The 21550-nt window shown below is 40.4% G+C and overlaps 1 protein-coding gene and 1 long non-coding RNA gene across 8 annotated transcripts in view; one reads left to right on the top strand and one right to left on the bottom strand.

Moving 5' to 3' along the window:
* Window positions 1–21550, top strand: part of bcar1 (BCAR1 scaffold protein, Cas family member) — a 69838-nt gene that overhangs the window by 8551 nt on the left and 39737 nt on the right. For 3 of the 7 annotated variants that reach the window (XM_047822324.1, XM_047822322.1, XM_047822321.1), the window contains exon 2: window positions 21117–21161. The exons of the other annotated variants lie outside the window; for them this stretch is intronic. In XM_047822324.1, the coding sequence (XP_047678280.1) occupies window positions 21117–21161 (45 nt within the window). The remainder of the gene's footprint in view (window positions 1–21116; window positions 21162–21550) is intronic. 7 annotated transcript variants of the gene reach the window in all.
* LOC125146188 lies at window positions 19114–21098 on the bottom strand. The gene is made up of 2 exons (XR_007144684.1): window positions 20604–21098; window positions 19114–19522 (listed from the first exon to the last, which is right to left on the bottom strand). It is a non-coding gene; the product is annotated as an uncharacterized LOC125146188 (long non-coding RNA).

The following is a 21550-nucleotide window of genomic DNA, read 5'->3' as shown; positions in this document are numbered from 1 at the left end:
AAAGAATGTGTACATGTAAGGTTATAGGTTTATAGTTTATAGGTATTGTACAGTGAATGTGCATGAGACACAGTAAAGGTTGTGTGTGTGTGTGTGTGTGTGTGTGTGTGTGTCTGTGTGTCTGTGTGTGTGTGTTTTGGAAAAGAAGGCCATAAAAAATGTGCATGTTTATGCGTGTTTCATGTTTACATAATTGTGTTTATATGCATGTGTGAGACATGAGTAAAGGTGTGTATGTGTTGTGTGTGTCCTAATCTATGCTGTGGCAGCATGAAGCAGCTGTACTGTGTGTTTTCTACTGTTTGAAGACCTACTAATCTGTGTGAAGGTTAACTGCTCCTTGCTGCTAAACACAGGGCGAATTAAAGCAACACTCTGCATAATGTATGCTCTGTTCAATTCCATTTCATTATTGATGGATTGCTACAGATAAAAGGAACATTCCAGAGCTTTCTTTCATACCTGTTGTAATAAAGCTGACGAATCTGCTGAAGGCAGAAAGTAGGATGTGAGCCGAGGTGAAATCATAATTGACTCGGTTCCAATAAACTTACGGGAGTCATGCATAATTAATGTAATTTATTTTCACCAGCCTGGGAATAGATGAGCAGGGCTTTCCGTGCCCTCTTTGAGATACAGCATGACCTCCATTGCTACCTAAACACCCACACACAAACAATGCAACATTATGCTCTTGGAAATGTCTCACTCGAGGCTTGTCAATGTTTTCTCTCCCTTGTTGACCTTTTCCGTGGTGTGAGCTAGGTGGAGGTGTGTTCAGGGTTTTAGAAGCAAAGAGTGGAGTGTGTGTGTGTGTGTGTGTGTGTGTGTTGATCGTAAATGGTAGAAGGTAATGAGTGAGAGAATGGGCTTGAACAAGCCAACCAAATCACGCGAGCAGTGCACCGGGAATCCATTTCATACAGCCGCTGTTGGGTGACCTTTCGCTGAGGAGTCGTCCCTCTCATCAGTGCTGAGGGATTAATGCGAGCTCCATGTTTTTAAGAAACGTCGGCTTTCCCTATTCCCTGCAAGTGAGTCGACCTTTCCCTGCCTGGTGGCCTTTCTAGCTTCAATCACAGGATTAAGCTTCAGGATAATGGAAGGATTCCACACCTTATTACCACTACTGCAGTGGCAACAGCAAGTCGTTTATAGCCAACAAAAGCAGCTCTATTTGATAGAAAATTGATTCAGGGAGATGGGCTTTTCGATTCTTCGCATGAGATTGTGGCTCTTCTGAGCCTTATGCCATAGCAGGAGCAGGAGCAGAAAAAATCTTCTTAGCAAGTGAAAGCATCTTGAATATAGATAAATTTATCTAACATTTTCCATTATGAGATTATTCTATAACAAAAATCAGATTAATAGATTATTAGGATATTTGAAATCATTTCAAGCTTGATTTGTTTTCTTGTTATATGTTTAAATAATTGTCTTATTTCCAACATTAATGTTTTGCAAAATAACATTTTCTTAAGCTGAAAAAAGCTTGTAATTAGTAAAATCTAGTCACTGAAAATCACAAGAGAACAGTATCTTCTGAAATCTATCTTCCAGCCCTTCTGGTACCAACATCCATGTCACAGTCCAAGTCACTGAGATGACATCTTGACATTTTATCATTGCACTGCTGCATCATGGTTGGCTGATGAATTAAACTGCAAGATTAATATAACAATGCCTGTTTTCTGCCCCATACATTAACTACGCCATAAATCTTAACCAACATGTTGAAAAAACATGCCTCTTGCTTCCATGTAAGAAATGTATTCCCACATTAGTGCACACAGCCATATCTTGAGTGTTTAGTAAGCGCTGACTCTCGTCTTTTCCTTTCTATTCGACACAGCGTGTGTGTATCTCGTTCGGCAATGTCAGTGAGAGAGAACGTCTACTCTGCCAAGGCTGATCTGCTCACGCCTCTGCTACCAACACTCAGCAGCAAAGCCAGCACATCCTCTCAGCCACTTCTATAGCTGACTGCAGCAAACGCATCAAAAAACATTAATCCTCTTCAACTGCTTTTTTATACTCAGGCCTGTATTTCATTCTAGTCAGCAGTGTATAGAGTTTTTATGATCTGCCATAACATACCCGTAATGGGAGAAAATGACAGATTACTGTAAATTCGGGTCCAAGGGCTGTGAGGAATGCCATGGATTTGGAAACGATGCCCTTTAAAAGCACAGATGTCAGTAGAGCGAAGGCATAAAGCAAGGCATGGATTTGATGGAACTCAGAGCGGGTGGGAAATCCATTTCATGTTCCAAACATTGCAGCACCATTCAGACAGAACTTTTTTTTTTGTATTTATCAAGAAAGAGTTTTCTGGAGACTAACGATAGAAATCTCCATCCTCCTAAAGCCTCCAATTTGAGTTTGGGAGATTAGTCATGAATAATCACAAACTGGAAACATCCATCCAGAGCTGCATGTGATGGGACGACCACATGGATTCCCCGAGATCAGCTAACAGGTACTTGTAATAAGCATGTCTATGTGAGGAAGTATTTGAGAGCACACAGATGGTGTTGTTTTGTTCTGTAAACTGATAGGTGTCAGGGCTTAAGATGCGTTTCTCTAGTATGGTTTCCAGTACAGGTGGCTGCTAGCATCTGTACTCCACCAAAACACTGAAATTATAGGCTTCAGGTGAAAGCACTGTTTTGTTTTTTTTGTAGAGTCTGTAATTTTAGGGGCATGAGGAAGCCTTATTGTCCTATTCTGTAGGATCAGAGATGAATAGCATGGGAGAAACAAGGAGGTTCAATATAGACACTAGTAAATCATCCCAAAGCAGAGTTTCCCTTTGATTATTTTGCCCTTTTAGAATTTATGTTTGCTCATTGTCTAGATGAGCTCCATCAATGAGCGACTCGAGTACCATAAATCTTAGCTGTTCTCGGGCTTTAGGGTATGTATTTAACTTGAAATAGATGTTCGGACTTGGGAACAGATAACCCATGCTTTCTTATTGGTCACTTGTGTTGGTGCAAGTGACCACTTTGAACGTGGAACCTGTACTCAGGACGACAGCCCTTGAAGCTTAGTGACTGCTGAAAGGGATTGTGGGTGCTTTGTAGCACTCTTTAGACTGAAATATTTTGAATCAACTTGCAAAAACTGACAGGAATTTTAAATTTAAGAGAATTTTCTGTATCTGCATGTGCCCTGTATGTTATGTTATGTCTGATACAGAGGGGGCAGGTTTGCGAGGTAAGTGCTAGTCTGATCTTTTTAAGATCCTCTAAAGCATGAGCCATCAGTTCTGGCCCATGTCCTTTGCCCTCCTTGCCTAGTGTGTAATCCGTTCGGCTGCCATCTCTGTGGCAGACAGAGAGAATTGGTTTTGAACCAACAGGGCAAGCAATTTACTCCTCATTCACAGACCATTCTCTACCTTATGAGAAAAAAATAAAAGATAGCAGAGCAGGGATTGGAAAAGGACAGGGGGTGGGGCTGAGTGGAAAATAAAGAAAAAAGCAGAGAGGGACTGTAAGAGGAAATGTGTAAGGAACGTGTTAAGATGGGAAATTAAAGGAGGAAGCCACATATATAGTGTGAGTCATATATAGTGTGAGTCAAGCATGTACTGTCGGAGATAAAAAGATGGAGGATGTATGCGAGGGAGAAAACACTGAAACTCTCCAGAACCCAACCCTCAGCCGTATCACATTCAGTGTCCAAGACTAAAGAGTCTGCAAAGCACATCACTGTGTTTTCCGACATTCCATCCTATATCATAAATTCACATTATGTCAAAGGATAAACAAGCTCACTGTCCGTTTATCACTTTATTGCTCTGTTCTTCAAAACCAAAACAGTCTTAGCTGAACATTCCTGCAGTGTTACCACTACGTTGTCTGCATATTTAAGCAATAGTGAGAGGTTGGAAAGCTGGACCTCGGTGCTGGAATGCAGCTTTAGTTTCCATCCATCTCTTTTCCTTTCCCTAAATTTGAGCCCAGAATTTTGGTCCCTCAGCAGAGACTTGAATTTCCACCAGCCTGGGCTAAACCGATGTCATTTCAGCACTCAGACTGATGCGAATGGAGCCGGTTGCAGTGAGACATATTGTGGAGATGTTTTTGCCAAACAGTCTGTACTTAGCACTTTTTGGGCTGTAAGCCACTCAGATCAGCCTTGGTCTTGGGAGAACACACACACACACACACACACACACACACACACACACACACACACACACACACACACACACACACACACACACACACAAAGACACCCCTCTACCAGTCCTTCCAGGATTTCACAGAGTTTAAAAATGCTTGATTTTGCTGTGGTAAAATATGTGATGCAATGAGATTTTTGTGCTTTTTGGCAAAAAAACTACTTGAATTGGCAAAACTGTAAACACAGGATTTTTTTTTAAACTACTACCACCGATGATGCATATGTAATTATTTTCTATTATAGCTGCACTCATTGTACAATTCATATGATTTGATATTTTTGGCTGAATACATGTTGATGTCACATGACACGTCTTGGACAAAATCTGTGGAAAATCTCCGAAAATCTCACTTAAACCTAAAAAATATCGAGTTCCACGATTGCAAAATCCACACACACACACACACACACAGAAAGACATTAAAGGAGCTGGCCTCCTAGAGTCAATCCTGGTTCACGCTACAGACTCTCCCTCAGAGGCATGGAGGAAATGGGCAGAAATGAGACGGGTAGATATCATACTCCCACTGGCTCAAGGGCAAACAACCCCCTCTCTTCCTTCTCTCTAACATAGATTTGCCCACTGGAGTGGCACTCCATGCGTTACTTACACCATGTGGTCACCTTTCATTTGAATTTGTTTTCATTGGTGCATCTGCTAGATTCTATTTATGTTGTGATGCTGTTTAGTTTGGTCTGTATCCTGTTTATCATTGTCCAGGTTTATTTATCCCACTTACTCATCCATCTTCTTGTCCTTGTATTTGTCCAGTCCTCACCATATGGATGTCAAACAGGCACTCCCATCACCTGATTAAAACCTCCTGAACTGCATTCAGCCACTGATCAGTATGTGCTCAAATGGCTGTCTGATGGCAGATTGATGATGCGTTAAGGGTGTGTTTCAGTGACTGAGTGATGTGATGTCATTGAAGGTGTGAAGACACACATGCACACAGATGCACGGACGTACACACATCCTCTGTCTGTTGACACATTGATAGAAGAATAGAGGTGGTACCGGTTGGAGGAGGTATTGTTCATGCCTCATGCGCTTTTCCTCTTCCTATGTGCTGATGTGGCCATTTGACACTGCTTGTGTGTGTGTGTGTGTGTGTGTGTGTGTGTGTGTGTGTGTGTGTGTGTGTGTGTGTGTGTGTGTGTGTGTGTGTGTGTGTGTGTGTGTGTGAGGAAAAAATAAAGGGAAAGAATAAGGCTGGAAATATTGATCTAGGGTGGAAGATTATGGTGTGTGTGTGTGTGTGTGTGTGTGTGTGTGTGTGTGTGTGTGTGTGTGTGTGTGTGTGTGTGTGTGTGTATAGAGAGAAAGAGGGAGATCACAAAAGCTTTGATGTATCACTTGTGTAAGAGCTTTTCAGAAATAAGAGAATCCTTATATATATATATGCACATCCCATTTTTCTCTCTCAGACCAATTCATGATCCTGATTTATTATTTCATGCTTTACCAGTTTAAATAGCAGTGACCCACTGAACCTGAACCCCACATCAAGAAATTGCTTAACACTTGATCCTGTCCAAAAATTTTAATGGACTAACAACCTACTTGATACTACTACATGTGATAGGTCTTTGATTTTTTTTGCTGTGTTGTCTGCTGGGAAATCTCTGGTTAGCGGGATTGGCTAGCAGATTACCTGTTGGACACCTGCTTATCTTTCACAAGCAGAAGTGCTCAACATGCAGGCTTCATAATGATAGGCTCCCTGTGGACACCCGGACCAAATTACAGGCATTAGTTTGGAGGAAACGGCACTTTGTATTACAAGCCAAGAAATGTTGACACCATCCAGTTTAGTGACATGAGTCTAAAGTATTTGCATCGAAAAGTTTTTTGTAAAAAAAAAAATGAGCTAAATTTACCCCCAAAAAACAAACAAACAAAAAAAAACACGATCCCAGATTGCAGAAAAAAACTATACATGCTAACTTAATCTAAGCTCAAAATGATAGAGAGGTTCAATCCTCCAATCCCACTCTATTAGTTTTTCTTTTCCAGATGTTTTGTCTATAAATTTCCTGCTTTTCCAGAATGTACTATTCATTATTATTATTATTATTTCTAATATTGTAGAATTAATAGATAATAATATAGATCATTTTTGCTATGTTGTGTTCTTGCATTAGACTAAATGATGCTGCTGAGAAGATGCTAAAAGTCACGTGTTTGTGTTTATAAGACAGGTTGTGCAGGCGTGTGAAACTGAACACTTAATTGGTCTTTGCACTTAGCATCACTTTGATGACAGATTTTTCCTAGTTGGCTCAATTATCCTGTTTGTCACTGGTCCTTTGATATTAGTAACGATCTTGATTGTTCTGGTGTGTGTGAAGGTACAAGATGTCTTTGATATCCAGGGGTCAGGAGCAGCTATGCTAGAGGCATGAGAACATGGCTGAGTGATTTGCTTTTCCTTATCTCGCAATCGGAGACAGCAGATCAACACTGAGCATGCGCACTGCACTTGTGTCCACAGTCAGGAAATGGGCCATGCTTTTGTCCAGACATAGGCTTAGATGTGTTTGTGTGTTTGTGCATGTTTGTGTGTGTGCAAGTGTGTGTGTGTTTGTATGTATGTATGTATGTGTGTGTGTGTGAGAGAGAGAGAGAGAGAGAGAGAGAGAGAGAGAGAGAGAGAATATGCGCATGTGTGTAAATACTTGTGTGTATTTCATTTGTTTTAATGTCTAAAACATGTGAAGGTTTAAAATGAATATTGCTTCGTTGTGTGTGTGTGTGTGTGTGTGTGTGTGTGTGTGTGTGTGTGTGTGTGTGTGTGTGTGTGTGTGTGTGTGTGTCTGGGTAACTACTGGAATGTTAATCTCATGCTGCTTAATGGAAACTGGCATATGTGGAAGCCTGTTATCAAATAAACAACGAGGGAGAGGGAGGGAGAGGGGGGGAGAGGGAGAGAGAGGGAGGGAGAGGGGGGGGAGGGAGAGAGAGAGAGAGACAGAGAGGGAGAGAGAGAGAAAGAGAGAGAGAGAGAGACAGAGAAGGAGAGAGAGAGAGAGAGAGAGAGAGAGAGAGAGAGAGAGAGAGAGAGAGAGAGAGAGAAGCCACGTAACCAGTAGCACTGTGGCAGCTTTAAGCAGCACGAGACACAGGATAATAACTGCACTGGCAGGACTTTTTGTTTTGGCACTAATACAAGCAAAGTACTATCAGTGTCCCGAGCGCACTATATTGCTGCTCTGTTATGTAAAACAGTGAAGCTATTATGTAAATTCGGTGTAATTGGGGCAAAATAGTTTATTACTAGCATTTGGAAATAAAATAATACTGTGTTTGGGGAAAATCATAAAGTGAGTTTTTTCACCAGAAGACATACAATAATCAAGACAGAAGGATTCATTATCAAAAAAAAAAAAAAAAAGAGCACTGACAGCGAATCCTACTGTAATAATATGTGACAGGTTTCTATTATATACACAGGGACATGTATGCAAACAGTAAACAGAATCTAAGGCCAAATATGAAAAAAAACTGCTTAAGAAGCATATGCTGTTATTTAACAAAGAACAAATTATAGTCTTTGGTGTGGTGAAGCTTTCTGTTAGGAGACTTTTATTTAACATTTATAAAAGATTCTCAGGTGTCAATCAGTACATGTCCAGAAAAGCCAAAAATCTTTGCGCTTTTCCATGTTCCAGTCAAAAAGAGAGTCTTGTGCAAGAATTATAGTTCATGGGTCTTCTTTTGAGGACACAGCATAACATTTTCTCAATCAGTAAACAGTTCTTAACTTAAACAAGAAAGACTTTATATTAAAATTAGTTACATTCTCAGTAACACCATTTCACTTTTTTGACCATATTATACATAGTTATTGAAGGGAAATTATCTATTAATTGGACTGACTCTTGTCTCCTGGATGAGGATGGATTCCCTTTTGAGTCTCGATTTGAGTCTCGGTTTCTCTCGATTTCTTTCTCATAACATCTGATGGAAGAATTAAATAAAAAAATTAAATCAATAAATTAAAGATGGAAATTGTTTGCTAAATCACTGTGGTATAAAAGAAATAAAACACTGAGCTGTTATAGGAAAACAATCCACCTACTACGATGCCACCCCTTGAGGATTATTTTCCAATAGTGGCATGACCTGTCGTGTTAAACAGAGGGCCTTTTTACACCTGGTCACTTCATGTGTTTTCTCCGATCCGATAGCTATCTGATTTGTTAAAACTGTTCCATTTACATTTGGCCACATAAATGCGTCTTGGCGAATCGGATATCAATCCGATCTTTCTACTCCCAATATGCAAATATATTTTACCTCATTTCCGGGGTAATTGAAATGGAACACGCTTTGGTTTATGCTGTTGCTACAAAAAACAGCATTTACTGTTTGCTGCATTTTCGCTGGCAGCAGCAGTGCATTTTAAGACCCAACGAGACACCTGGGTGAAAGATCGGAGCCAGCGCTGGTGGGAAAACATGTTTGTTTCTGGCGCGATGCACGACTCGTGAGTTACTTGCGATTGACGTACTTCCATTTGGGAGGAGTATAGCGCTGACATATGTGGCTTGAACAACCACATGCATTTACACCTGTCCAGTTTCATCTTAAATGTGTCCCAGACCACCTCCTGAAGTGGTTTGAACAATCGGATTTATATCCGTCTTGAAAACATTTTGGAGGGCATTTACACCTGGTCTTTTTACGATCGGATCACAGAAAACGCATGAAGTGACCAGGTGTAAAAAACCCCTGTTTTTTGGTCCACATCACTCCCTTTAACCCAATTATCTGAGCTTAACGCACTACAAAGACCCTATGTGAAGTATTTCATTATTGCTACTGAAATGCAAGTGAACTTCGCTATTCTGACATAAAAAAATCAAGGGTCCTAACTTAAAAAAAAAAACATTTTTACAACAAACATTTAGACAATTCAGTGCTGTTAAGAGCGTCCCACTGACTGTATACCAGAATTTACTAATTCACCAGGTTCACATGGTGAAATCATCCTGTCCTTCATGGCTCTTTGCCTGTGAGTTGTGGTTTAGTTCTTGAAGTCTTGAAAGGCCATCAGTCTGTCGTCCCAGGAGTGCTCCTTTAATGAGGATGCTTGCTTCACTATTGGATCTGTATGTTTCATATTGCTTTCTGTTCACTGAGAGAATTCTGTATATGTCATTTCTGTGAGCAGGCTTTTGGATTGTGTCTTTCCTTCATATGTCATGATTCTTCAGTTGCGACCGAGCTGTTTTTTTTTACCCGTGGATTTGATGTCTGCAGTGACATTTTCACCTAGAGAGCTAAATTTTGCTAGATTTTTTCCCTCTTTTACGTTTGTATAGATGGAACTGTGATAGCTTCTCCATAATGAGGGAAAAGATTGCTTTTGTGATTACAGTGAAAACACATAGGTAGGTTTTCTCCCGTTACAGAGTCTCCTTGAAAAAGGCCCAGTAGATTGCATTCTGTCTTGCTCATCTGGTCGGTCGGTATGTTTATGTCAATGGTAGGATTGATGTCCCATGAATTTCCAGCTTGAGTGTCCGGTCTAGCAAAATTGGCCACAGAGGATATCAAGTGTTTTGGTTTGTCTCTCCTGGTCTGCTGAAGTGTCCTCACCTGTCCATCATGCTAACCTCGTCTATATTTCTCTTTGGATGTGTCCTAAGGTTGACATATGATGACCAATGTTCTTGATGATCTACTGGGAGAATAAGGGTCTAAAGTAGTGTATTTGTTCTTCAGATCTGGTTGTGTAAAAGACTATGTTTGGACCAGAAATGGGTTTGTATATTAAAGCACATGCCAGTCTTTGTGATGTGTGTGTGTGTGTGTGTGTGTGTGTGTGTGTGTGTGTGTGTGTGTGTGTGTGTGTGTGTGTGTGTGTGTGTGTGTGTGTGTGTGGGAGAGAGAGAGAGAGAGACAGACAGACAGACAGGACATTTTTATATGTTAGTTGGGACCATTTTTTTTTTTTACAAATGGATAGGAATCTGATACCTTTTGGGGAAATTTGGCTGACCAAAAAAACCAAAAAAACAAAAAAGGAGTAAAATTTCTTTATGAAAACTGAGGATAAGTTTAGATTTAGCCAGAACAAAGCTTTAATTAGCCGCATTAGTAATTATAAAGATCCAACTAATTAGTACTTAGTAATTATAAGTCATTTTAAGGACATTCCAATTCAAACATGAGTCTTTACATGTGCATGAAAATGCATGACACGTCTGCTTATGTGTATATAATTATGGTAGAGATAATCAGAGCTGTGCTGCAGTTAAAGCTAAACCAAAGACAAGTGTGTGTGTGTGTGTGTGTGTGTGTATGTGTGTGTGTGTGTGTGTGTGTTTGTATGAAATGAATATTGAACATTGTCAAAGGTTTATGGTCAAATATAAGCCATTAAACCTAATTTCAAGCTTTAATTGTTCTTTTTCTTTTGGCAGATGAATGCTGACCGCTAGCAAAATGATCATCCAATAGAACAAGACTGTTTCAAGCTTGAAATTTGTAATTAATTAATAAATGTCTAGAAGTATCTAGAAATAAGTGGAATAATTTTATATTTAGTTTATTGTACTATTATAATAGAAAATTGTAGATAAGTTTGACAGCATTCCAATCGCAGTGATTTTTTATCGTGCTAGTTTAGTTTAGCGCTCTTACTCTCTGTTTTACTTGTGTGGGAAGGCAGTGCACTCATGTTTCCTCTTTCTGGCAAATATTCAATTGTTTCATACATTTGAAAGTTTCATTGTGTCCCTGAAGCATTAGTGGTAGCGCTAGATGTAGAGGCAGTGATGGATAAGGTGCACTTAATTGTTTAATTAACAGCAAACCTGCACTAACACGGATAATATAGCACTAAATAAGAGCCCTGTTAAGCAAGCATCTGTGTGCTTTGTTTACAGCAAATAGATTAGACCGAGTAAATGCACACATTTTCTGTCTTCAAGGCAAAGAACTGCTCAACATCAGTTGTGAAGACTTAAATTGCTAGAGGTGATATTACTTGTCTAGTCATTAAAAGTGCTGTGATGACAGGATATTGGGACGAGTTTTCAGGGAAAACCTGTGAGTGAAATGTTGTTTTGCTCATTTCTGCCGTCTGCACATGTAAATAATTGTCTGCTGTGTATGTGACCTGCTCGTGTAATTGTCTGTTAAATGTAGGTATCACGTCTGTGAAACTGTGTCCTTTGATTAAGCTGCTGTTGCCCTTTACACACTGTGATTTTCTCTCTTTTGTACAATGTACACACGTTTCAATGGATCAAATTTGCACAGTAAATAGCAGTGTGTCTGAATAGCTGGGTCTAATCTGTCGGTATTCAGTCACGTCTTAGTGCAGATGGAGACGAGAAGAGAGGAGTGGCACAACACCAATGGTGAGGGAAGCAAATATTTGACTTGCATATTCAGGTTAAGAAGTGGAGCCTGGAATCTCACCCATCTCTCTCCCTCTGTATTTCTCTATCGTTTTCTTTCTTTCTCTTTATGTGCCATTGGTGGTCAGTTTTGTTGTGTGCAGCCTGTCAATTTTTAGTAATTGTTATAGTATTAGCTTCTCAGAGAGATAACTGCAGAGGTTTGTTGAACTCCCTAACTCAGAAATGACTTCCTCCTCCATACGGACACACACCTTCCCCTACACACCACTATACACATAAACATAAACTTCGTTCACTGGCTGAGTGTGACAGGCGACGTTCAGTGATTTCAAGTCAATGTGTGTGACAAAAGCTCATCGGAACTGTTTCCATGCACAGTGGTGGACCTGGTGACATGGATTAACAAAGGAGCAAATTGCCAATGGCTAATACAGTATGCCATTATCTATCATTGAAAAACAAACAATAAACAAAAAACCTTTCACAAACCTATGAATTTACTGAATAATTGTTGATAATAGAAATAGAAAAGTATTAGCCCTATTGTTGGGACACCACGAGCACGCCAGAGCCATCCATGTATTTGCCAATGCAGAGCCATCCATGGGAACAAAATTGGCTGTGGCAGGGATGTGGCTCTCTCTCTCTCTCTCCCTCTCTCTCTCTCTCTCTCTCTCTCTCTCTCTCTCTCTCTTTCTTTTTCACTCACTCACTCACTCTCTCGCACTCTCACTCACTCACTCACTCATTCTCTCCCCCTCCCTCCCTCTCTCTAACCCCCCCCCCATGCCTCTTCACAGTACCACTAGCTAATCAAGGGTTTCGGTAAACTCATATTTATATGATATGCATAATTCAAATTGTGCCACACACACACACATGCACGCACGCACACACACACACGCACGCAGCACACACACACACACGCACGCACACACACGCACGCACGCACGCGCACACACACACGCACGCACGCACGCACACACACACACACACACACGCGCACACACACACACTCATTGTCTCTCTTTCTCATACAAATACAGTTTTTTGGATGAATGATCACTCAATTCAATGCATGAGCAACAGTATGGCTTAGTGAAGAAATGTACTCATTTCCTCTTATAAAAAACAAAACAAAAAAACCCCAGAGGATTAAGAAGGCCTTGTAATTAGGTCCTACTAACTAAATGGATAAATGGATGAATTAGAGAATTAGAGCACAGAAGCATGGATTTTGACTGGTTAAAAAGCAATAGACAACTATAGCATTCATTAGTATTACAGTATTCCTGTGTAGTCTGTGCTGTTTTCCGAGAGTCTTTTCGAACTGAGATCTGCCAGCATGTTAAAACACATAATCCAGAAGTGGTATTTTCTTCCAAGCTGCTTTTTGGAGTGATTGTACATAATGGCTGCGTGGGCACTTTTAGATCATGCATATTCTCTGACTAGCCAGCATCAGCATGTCAAGAAACTCCATATATCATCCTGAAAATTCAAACACACATACACACACACACACACACACACACACACACACACACACACACACACACCAAAATGGAAGTAGGCCTGTGTTTCTCATTAGCCTACTCCACTTCTGCAAGGGTAAAAACGGATCTGCACGCTGTTCTCTCAGCCTCCAGGGAAACGCTGTTCCTGCATGTTGCTTTCTATCGCTGACCTGTACTGCACTGCCATGTGTATTAAAGCTGACGTGTGTGTCTTTATTGTATGTTGGCTACCTTTTCCCGAAACTGTGTGTGTGTGTGTGTGTATAAGTCTGTGATGTTTCTGTTCATTGAAGGACTGTCACTTTTTAGTATGTATTTATATATTGAGAGGAACCAAATGTCCAAACAAGAACAGGAATATTTGGCATTTTTGATGATGGTGGTCGGTTACTGAAACAAGTTAAGAAGCTTTTGTCATTTCGACCATATATAGCTGACGCAGTACATGTATATTCTCCAGGACCATGGTGATACATAGAACAACAGGGGGGTACATAAGTCAACACAAAGCTAAGGACTATAAAGTAAAATGCATAGTATGCAACCTAGTGCAAACAGACAGACAGTGCCAACTTTATTGTTAGAGAGCTACTTGAAAGATACTTAAAATATAGTGCTGACCAGAGTACAGATAGTAATGGCATTGTGTAACTAGAGATTAGTAAACAGTATGAAGGCTGTAAACATGTACACATTCAATAGCATCATGAGTTTTGTGCAAAACAGCATTAAAGTGACTGTGCATAAACAACATGTTATCAGTGTTTGTATCGATAGTGTTGTGAACATAGACTTATATTGAGTGAGTTGTGTTTGTTGTGTGTGCAGGCAAGTTTGGTGCAATTCAGTTCAGCTGACAAATTACATGTTGCCCCTGAATCATTGGGCTTCTTAAAAAATCAGAGCTACATAAAACACGGAGCTCACAGCATCTGTTATTTAAAAAAAAAAAACTATGGATAAGGTTATAGTTAGCTTTAGGTGTAGAATAGAATTATTGTAATACAGTTTTTCTTGATAAGACACATTTCTTGAAAGCTGCTCTGCTTTTCTCTAAACTGTGAACACAAAACCCAATTCTCAAGCTACATTCACAAAACCTCAGACTCTCCTTGCAAAACCAAACTTTCACCTCAAAACAGTCCAGTCTGTGCTCAAAACTGAACTATGTTGTCAAATCGTGCCCCGAGTCAATCAAAATTAAAATCACTACGGAACAGTCACTAAACACTATGTAGAAAAATAGAAAAAACACAATGCACAGGACATGAAGCTGGAGAAATAAAGGTTTATTGTTCACTGTAGGCTTAATGCATGTTGCAAAACAAAAAAAAACTGTGCATTTAGCACTTGTACAAAAAGACAACAAATCTTGTGCATTTACACGTAGCACTTGTAAAAACAAACAGAAATCTTATGCGTTTGCCACTTGTGTACAGTAAGCCCATGTAAAAAAGTACAAAAATACACAAATAAGTGCATTACTCAGCCACAGCATCATGTCTCCGTACTGGGTCAGGCCACAGGACTTCATCCACATCACAGGCCACATTTTGTCTGGCCAGGTAACGGGGGAAAAAACCCCCGGCATGCTGTATCCAGGCTTGGCATGCCTCCATACCTACTGTATGTCACCACAGGCAAGTCCCATGGCTTGCAGGAGATGTACCCTGGTGTAAGGTTGGCGTTCATATACCTTCCAACGCAATGAGGAGAAGAATTCTTCAATGGGGTTTAGGAAAGGGGAGTACGGTGGAAGGCAAAGATTGATAAAACCTTGATTCATATTGAACCACTCTCTAACCTGGATGGCTCTGTGAAAACTCACATTGACCCAAACAACAACATAGAAGGGATGCTCATCCTGCTGCCCTAAAAGAGCATCTTGCATGCGATTGAGGAAAATGAGGAGCTGGTGAGTGTTGTAGGGCCCCAGGTTGGCATGATGGTGGACAACCCCATGATTGCTGATGGCAGCACATAATGTGACATTGCCACCACGCTGCCCTAGAACACCAACAATGGCCCGATGGCCAATCACATTACGGCCTCTCCTCCTTTTGGTGAGATTAAACCCAGCTTCATCCATGTACACGTGTTCATGGGGTCTTTCCATTGCATCCAGTTGAAGAACCCACTGTAGAAATAGATATAGTTTTGTGAGTGATACGGAAAAAGTGATTTAGGCCACTACAGTAAATCACTACTTAGAGTAATCAACATTGTGTCTGGATATATGCCAACCTGTACATACTGGTATCTTTGCTCTTTGACTCTGTCTGAGTTGCACAAAGGGCACTATGTATAGCTGTTTCATGCACAGTCTGTTGCACTTGAGGACAGATCAACTGTAGAGAGGCTGACACTGTTGATACCCTCAAAATTTACATGACCCTCAATGATCTTCTACTGAATTTCACTCAGTTTAATGGCATTGTTCTCACGGACCATATCAACAATTAGGGTCTCTTGGTGTGGTGAGAACATACCTGTACCTGTTCTCCCACCCCCATGTGGTAGTCTTTCAATTCTACAAAAAGAGAACATGGAGTTACAAAAAATATACATGGAATACTAGGCCTACAAACAGTTAGACCAGTCAGACCTCCATTACAAAACTACAGTACATTGGTACAGTGATGTACTGAAACATATTTACTTACAGTATACTGTGGTACAGTATATAGTATGTCATACAGTAATTGTTGTCAACATTTACATACTGTATTATAATGTCAAAAAAGGTAATTACCCGTTCTCTTCTCTAAATCTTCGGATTATGGTGGACGCAGTGAATCTACTGATGTTTGGTTGTACCCTTTGTCCAGCCTCTCTCATGCTCATACCATGGACAAGAACATGGTCAATCACAGTAGCTCTGATTTCATCAGATATTACTGTTCTTTGTCTTCGCTGACCACCTCGACCTCCTCTCACACAAACTCTTCTTCTCAGACTTCTATTCATTGTAGGGTTTCACAAACCAGTGCTCTCTGAACTGGCTTGCTGTATATGTTCCCTCACATTATTAGCCACAAGTGTAATCAATTTTGAGTTGTTGTGTTTAAGTGGTGACACCTGTGCTTTAATTGTGTTTGACCTTTGTCACCTGTGCTCACCATTATGCAGCACGGGTGCATCACAATGCAAATGTGTTGGCAAGTGAAAAGTGAAAAGTGCTTATGGTTTTGCCAAAAGAGTGATTGATTCAATCAGTGGGTTCAGGCAACTGAGCATTTGGTTCAGACAATAGGGTTTAGTGTTTTAGCAATTGAGAAAAACTGTAAAGATCTCAATAGATGATTCTTAGGACAGTAAGGAAAATGTGTGTGTGAGTGAGTGTGTGAGTGTGTGTAATAACTGGCCAATTGGGAAAGCTCTGTGTCAGACAAGTTGTCCAAATGTTTTCTGTATATAGCGTCTGAGCTGTCAGTATGTCCTACAGCGAGGGTGGTGTATGTGTGTTGAATTAACTCTCTGCTGGATTAATGCTCCTTGTGTTTAAATATTTCCAGATGGACCCAAATTAACCCTGTAAATACCTTCTTTTTTTTTTAACACAGTGGGTGTTATTTCAACACTGGAAATGTCAGCACAGAGCACTACACAGGTCTATCACTTTCTCTCTCTCACTCACTCACTAGTCCTCACTTACAACACTTTTAGACTTTTAATTACAGTATTTCAGGACCATTCACTGATTATTTGTCTGTCGCTCATCATTGCACGTTAGACCTTAAAGAATCTTGATTCTATGAAGTACGTGATCAGTCTGATGCCTCTCTTTCTGAATGTTTAGTCTTTCTTTCTTTCTTTCCTCTAAGTGAGTCTTGTACATTTCTTCAATAAACAAGGTCAAAAAACAGAATCCATTTGAGTCACATGGCACATGACCAACCGCAGAGGTTTTGACATCCTGTTGGCAAACCTGCATGATTATCTTGTTTACTCACTGCTAAGTGCTTCATACAAAACTCTTTAATAACTTTTCAAGACGACAGTTCGGTAAATGCAATGCTAATGATGTTTGCTTTCCCACTGAATTTGTGCTGAAAGCTGCTACCCAAACATATGTATACATGGAAATGTGGAGAGCCATCAGATCTCAGACTTCAACATTCTGAAGACTGGGCAGAAAAATGAACAAGAGATTTTAGCTGCTTTGTAACCAGTGAGTAAAGAATCTGAGACTGAGATGAGGATTACTATCTGAAGTTCAGTTTATTAGTATTTATACAGAGGACAACATACTGTAATAAACAACATGCTTTATTGCTTGTAGCTATTTGTTCTGAGTAGGTATCTCCCTCATATGTTTAGTCATTAAAAATTGAGCTTCCATTCATTTCATTGTAATTGGCAGTAAAGCAGTTCTTTGTACTCTGAATACAGTTAATTTGTTCGAGAATTACCTTCCCACAATTCGCCTGCTTTATCCGTGTTTATTAGGTTTGTTTTGTCATGGCAGCCCATGGTATCAATAATTCCAGACCGGCTGTACTTTGATGCTGAAACTGACCGATTTTCTGGCTAAGAACAGACTGTTTCATAAAGGAATAAGTGGAATAGGTGGAACAGTCTGTGATGAGAAACTGACTGTTAAAAGACTATATGTTTGTTTTGCTGTCTTACTCAATCTGTGTATTTAGTGTTGCTCTGCTTTTGGCTGATGTTTATGTTATGTTCCCCACCATGCTCCTCTCAAGAGCCAGTTTATCACTTGCCATCACAATACACTGCTTTAGCTTTCAAACCATTTCATCGATAAATGAGTGTCATAACAGGAGTGCATGTGAACCTGGCAGTTCTGCATGTGGGACAAGTTGTAGGTGTCTGTGGTAAAGGGCAGATATTTTAGTTCTTTATGAACACATGCCTGCATGTGGTTGTGTGTGTGTGTGTGTGTTAGAGGTCAGAAGTACTTCAGGTTGAAGTTAGCGTGCTTTGTGTAATTTGCAGTGATGCATGGGTGCAGAAGAATGTCGACTGGATTATCAGTTATCTGTGGAACTAGAGCACATAAGTTCTTTTTTTTCTCCTCATTTGTTACTGGTCGCCATGGCAACTCTCATGGCCTTTCCAGCCTTTGTCAATAGGGTCAGCAAAGCCATTGTCAAAACCAGACATCACCTAAATCTGTTAGGTAGTACATTTTATAGTCACCTCCAAATATCAATAGCCCAACATCCTGTGAGCTCATGTAGACACACAATAATTCATGTCATTTGTGAGGAATTGGGGGGGGGGGGGCTCACGTTCGCCTCACACCTCCAGGGTTGGGGGTTCGATTTCCGTCACTGTGTGGAGTTTGCATGTTCTCCCCGTGCCTCGGGGGTTTCCTCCGGGTACTCCGGTTTCTTCCCTCGGTCCAAAGACATGCAAGGTAGGTTGATTGGCATCTCTGGAAAATTGTTCGTAGTGTGTGTGTGTGTGTGTGTGTGTGTGTGTGTGTGTGTGTGAGTAAATGAGAGTGTGTGTGCCCTGTGATGGGTTGGCACTCCGTCCAGGGTGTATCCTGCCTTGATGCACGATGACGTCTGAGATAGGCACAGGCTCCTCGTGACCCGAGGTAGTTCGGATAAGCGGTAGAAAATGAATGAATGAATGAATGAATGAATGAATGCGCTGTTTTCACAATGAATCCTTTACAAAGAATCCTAGATAGTCCACATATGCATTTCAGCACAGGGAAAGTCCTAACATATCTCACATTTAAGCACTCCTGGGGCAGAGAGGGTTAAGGGCCTTGCTCAAGAGCCCAATAGTGGCAGCTTGAACCCTGACCTTTTGCACAACAACCCAGAGCCTTAACCACTTGAATTAGCACCCATCAAAAATGAACCTACAGACAGGTTTTTATGGGAGGATGGAGGAAGCTGGAGCATATGGAGGAACATGTGAAACTCTACAAAGACAGTAACAAAGCAAACCCCAAACCACTGCAATGATAATAAAAAAGAAGAAAAAAAAAGATGAAATGAATAGCCCACAGGCTGATGACATCATATGAAAGTCAATTAAGGTTTGTGTGTGTGCATTTGTGAGTGTGTGTGTGTGTGTGTGTGTGTGTGTGTGTGTGTGTGTGTGTGTGTGTGTGTGTGTGTGTGTGTGTGTGTGTTCGGTTACTGGTCAGTTAAGATGAGTGTATTACCTCAGGGCAGTGGGTATTATGTGAATGTCAGAGAGAGATACAGAGAGAGATGAAAAGTGCACAAAGATATCCAAGTTTATTATCTAAGATTTATATATCTTCTATATAAACTGGGAAAAACATTTAAACACACCTCAGTGTTTTCTTCTAGTTTGTCCAATAAGCAGTTTTTTTTGTTATTATTTGCACATTACATTTCATTATGATATTAAACTCGATCCAGACATCCTTGTGGAGCTCTTTGTGGGTTGCTGAAAGTGGGTGCCACATATCTTCTTTCCTGTGCACAAGACAAGACAGGCAGATTGATAGAAAGTAGTTTACATACAGCATGAAGCATCTTATCAGCAACTGAAAAAGATTTTGGTATCAGTGTTTTGTTAGTTATTCTGGTTGGATTATATGAGTGTGCGTGCCCTCATTGTGCTACAGTCTAATATACAAATAGACTGAGAATATAGAAAGGGAGCAAGAGGCAGACAGGTTCAGTAGTGTTTATATTACTCCCAGGTGTACAGCTGGGCAAACAGAAGGTAGATTGACTTCTGTTTTACCTTTTTTTTTACCTGTATGGAGCCAGCATCACATATTGACATATTCACAACACAATTCTGTACAGTGGCTGTAAACTGTACAATGTCAGCATAATGTAACGACCTTCTTATATTTTTCACATTTTATAACACAAATAATGTATTTTCAGTTATTTAAGTATTGTTTTAAGCATAATTGTCATGATTATATTTTGTGTGTGTGAGTGTGTGTGTGTGTGTGTGTGTGTGTGGTACTCAGTCTATCTACTTTGTGCTCTGTGTGTGTGTGTGTGTGTGTGTGTGTGTGTGTGTGTGGTACTCAGTCTATCTACTTTGTGCTCTGTGTGTGTGTGTGTGTGTGTGTGTGTGTGTGTGTGTGTGTGTGTGTGTGTGTGTGTGTGTGGGGTACTCAGTCTATCTACTTTGTGCTGTGTGTGTGTGTGTGTGTGTGTGTGTGTGTGTGTGTGTGTGTGTGTGTGTGTAATAATATTGCACAAAACGGTAATCATATTAGAGAGAAAGCAGATAATTAATACAATATTATTTAAGAATATGAGAATGTTAATGTTGCCAGACAACTGCTATATATACACCACTTGTATGCACACATACACAAATACAGAGGTGTTTATATACTGAGGTTAAAAAACATTTAATATTATATAGTTGGGAAAAGCCAAGTCTGAAACTAGTTCATTAATTTTAACAGTTTAGAATCCTGATGGCTTGTGGGACAAACCTAACTTTAACAGAGGTTGGTGATCAGAAGCACTTGCCAAAGAGGTGAAAGGAAAACAAGATATGAACTGGCCTGAAATGCATCCGTACCGTGATGGACTGTGCCTTCGTCGACCATCTGGTTACAAATTGGTGACGAAGTCGTAGGAGATCAGATTTGACCATCGTGTGAAGTAGCAGCTAGTGTATGAGATTTGGATCTGTAGCAGAGCAGGTGAGAGTTTCAGAAAAAACTCCTCATGTTGTGAAAGCACAGCAGGATCCAACAGGTTAAGAATGCACCAGGGTGGAAATTGCACACTAACGCAGCTATGAATATATCTGCATATAAATGTCTTTCTGAGCATCTTCTCATTACTGTTCAGCAGCACAGCTCAGATCCACTCAGATTGCCTGAGCCTGTTTTATAAACTCATTTTATCTTTCCTTTCACACTTACACTCCTACTGTTCTGTTCCTGCAGAAACTAAGCCTTATTTTTCGTCCTGTTTTGAGGCTGGAGTTTGTAGTGTGATTTTCAGGCCCGCAGGCTCAGACGGAGACTGACATGTTTGTGATTGTCTGAACGAGTGTCTCATCTACACTGCTCCCTCCTCCTTCCAGGTGTTCTGTAAAATGTTCAACTGCCTGCAGGGGGCGTCGGTTGAGGTAGGTACAGCATCAGCATGGGACAGAAGCGAAATGAGTTGATTCTCTTATGTATTAACATTACAGGGAGCTCTGAGTGTGATTGCATCAGCCTGAAGTTGATTTGATTTAGCAGTGTAGTAATGTTCAAACCAGCCTGGGCTAATCTGTTTTTGGCATGGGGATCTTTTAAACACAATGTGGTTTTATGGACTGAACCTATACTTATACTGTAACTGTGTTATGGTAGTGTAGCATGTTCTGTGCAGTGTTGATTACTAACTCCTCTTTATCTTTTCTTCTCTCTTTATCTCTCTCACTGTTTTGACACACTTCTAATTGAGGGCATGGCTGTGATGAATCGCTTCCCCTAAAGTGTGTGGAAATTAGCAGCCCATCAGTAACAGACT

Source organism: Tachysurus fulvidraco, chromosome 13 (genome assembly GCF_022655615.1).
Source record: "Tachysurus fulvidraco isolate hzauxx_2018 chromosome 13, HZAU_PFXX_2.0, whole genome shotgun sequence".
Classification (NCBI taxonomy): Eukaryota; Metazoa; Chordata; class Actinopteri; order Siluriformes; family Bagridae; genus Tachysurus; species Tachysurus fulvidraco.
The sequence above is the reverse complement of the archived record's forward strand: the minus strand, read 5'-3'. Positions and strand labels throughout refer to the sequence as shown.